The sequence below is a fragment of the Octopus bimaculoides genome, unplaced genomic scaffold (assembly GCF_001194135.2).
Source record: "Octopus bimaculoides isolate UCB-OBI-ISO-001 unplaced genomic scaffold, ASM119413v2 Scaffold_51101, whole genome shotgun sequence".
Lineage (NCBI taxonomy): Eukaryota > Metazoa > Mollusca > Cephalopoda > Octopoda > Octopodidae > Octopus > Octopus bimaculoides.
Window position 1 is genome coordinate 137,829 of NW_026315910.1, and position 1,919 is coordinate 139,747.

Sequence of the window (1,919 nt, forward strand, 5' to 3'; positions counted from 1 at the left end):
ATACAAAGAATATATATACATGTATACACACATATATGTACATACTTACATCTACATGTGTATATACATGCATATCAGGGTACAGGACGTTAGAACAATAAACTACAGACAACGGAACGAACACATAGGAAAACGGAAAGCCACTTGGAATATCCCTTCATCAGCTGTCTCTATTCTATCTAGACGTTTCGAAGACAAGACAGAACGTACTCTAGAATAGTCTCTTCCTGAGTAGTGGATCAACCCACTACACAGAGGATTCCAAGGTGGCAAACACAAACCAGATATATATATATATATATATATATGACTGTCACATCTTATGAAGGACTTATTTAAACAACCACCTGAGGAAGAGCATTTTAATACTGATTACACAATGCATCAAAGGTGTAAAAATGTGTTGAAACAATTTGTAGGGATTTTAAATACATTATGTCGGTCATTCCATTTTCTATCATTTGCCTGTTTACATACACACACACGTTGTATATATATGATGTTTATGTATGTTTATCTTTTTGCAGTATCTTGGTTCAGCTGTCGTTTGGCAGTTAAATGGCATTGATTCAACCCGTGAAGGGATTGCCAAGATGAAGGTAAAAACACTCCCTACTTTATATACACATCACAACATGGTCACCTCTCTCTTTACAGCTGTATGTATGTGTGTGTGCGTGTGTGTATATGTGTATTTATCGCAGGAGTGAGTGTGTGGTAAGAAGCTTGCTTCCCAACCACATGGTTCTGGGTTCAGTCCCACTGCATGGCACCTTGGGCAAGTGTCTGTCTTCTACTATAGCCTCGGCCCGACCAAAGCCTTGTGAATGGATTTGGTAGACGGAAACTGAAAGAAGCCTGTCGTATATTTTATTCCCCCCCCACCCGCCTCATTTTTTTTTTTTTCCAAAAAGAAAAGCTCTACATTGTATTTTGTCCATTCTGTGTTCGGCCCTGTGTGGCTAATAAAGAAACTTATCTATCTATTTGTCCATCTATCTATCTATCTGTCTGTCTGTCCCTCTGTCTATCTGTCCCCCTATGTGCCTGGTCCTGTCTGTCTGTCCACCCACCCATCCACCTATGTTAAACCAGTCGCTGGAGAGACTCGATGTAAGGGAGATAATCCACGATTTGATAGCATTTCAAACATTGTACAACGCTTCGCTCTCTCTCCCTCTCCCTCTCTCCTCCTCTACCACACTCCGCACGTTCCATCTTTCTATCTCTTTCTCTATCACTTAACACACACACACACACACACAAACCAATGACTTGGTTCCGGGTTCACTCCCACTGCATGGCACCTTGGTCAAGTGTCTTTTATTATAGCCCTGGCACTGATTAAAGCCGTTGAGTGGATTAAATAGATGGAAACTGAAAGAAGCCCATCGTGTATATATATTAATTTTTCGGCTATTCCCCCATTTTTCCTGTTTTTCCTTTATTTTTCTCAATTTTTTGTTTTTGATGTTTTCCTGAAAATTCTTCCTCTTTTTTTTGTTTTATCCCATTTTCTCCCCCATCTTTTGCTTTTCTGTTTTATATTCCTTAATTTCTCCTCTATTTCCCCAATTTTCTGCCTCCACCCTCAATTTTTCATCATTTATTTTCCTTAATTTTCAGCTTTTTAATATTTTTGTTTTTTTTTTCTGTTTTCTATCACATTTTTCTTTTCTGTTTTCTTTAAAAAAAACGAATTTCTCATCTATTAACCCAATTTTTCTATTTAACCCCCCCACCCCACAATTTTTCCTATTTTTCGTCTATTTTCCTCAATTTTCCAACTTTCAACATTTCCCCTTTTTTCCTGTTTTCCTCAAAACAGTCTCCTCTGTTTTTTTTTTCCAAATTTTTTCCCTCATTTTTGCTTTTCCTGTTTTCCTTTTTCATTAAAACTAATTTCCCTTCCATTTCTC

General features: G+C 37.7%; 1 protein-coding gene across 1 annotated transcript in view; it reads left to right on the forward strand.

Moving 5' to 3' along the window:
- The window catches only part of LOC106875649 (ankyrin repeat and sterile alpha motif domain-containing protein 1B), a 53,946-nt gene that overhangs the window by 6,847 nt on the left and 45,180 nt on the right, over nucleotides 1-1,919 (forward strand). Inside the window, exon 5 of the mRNA XM_014923889.2 lies at nucleotides 528-599. Coding sequence (XP_014779375.1) covers nucleotides 528-599 — 72 coding nt within the window. The remainder of the gene's footprint in view (nucleotides 1-527; nucleotides 600-1,919) is intronic.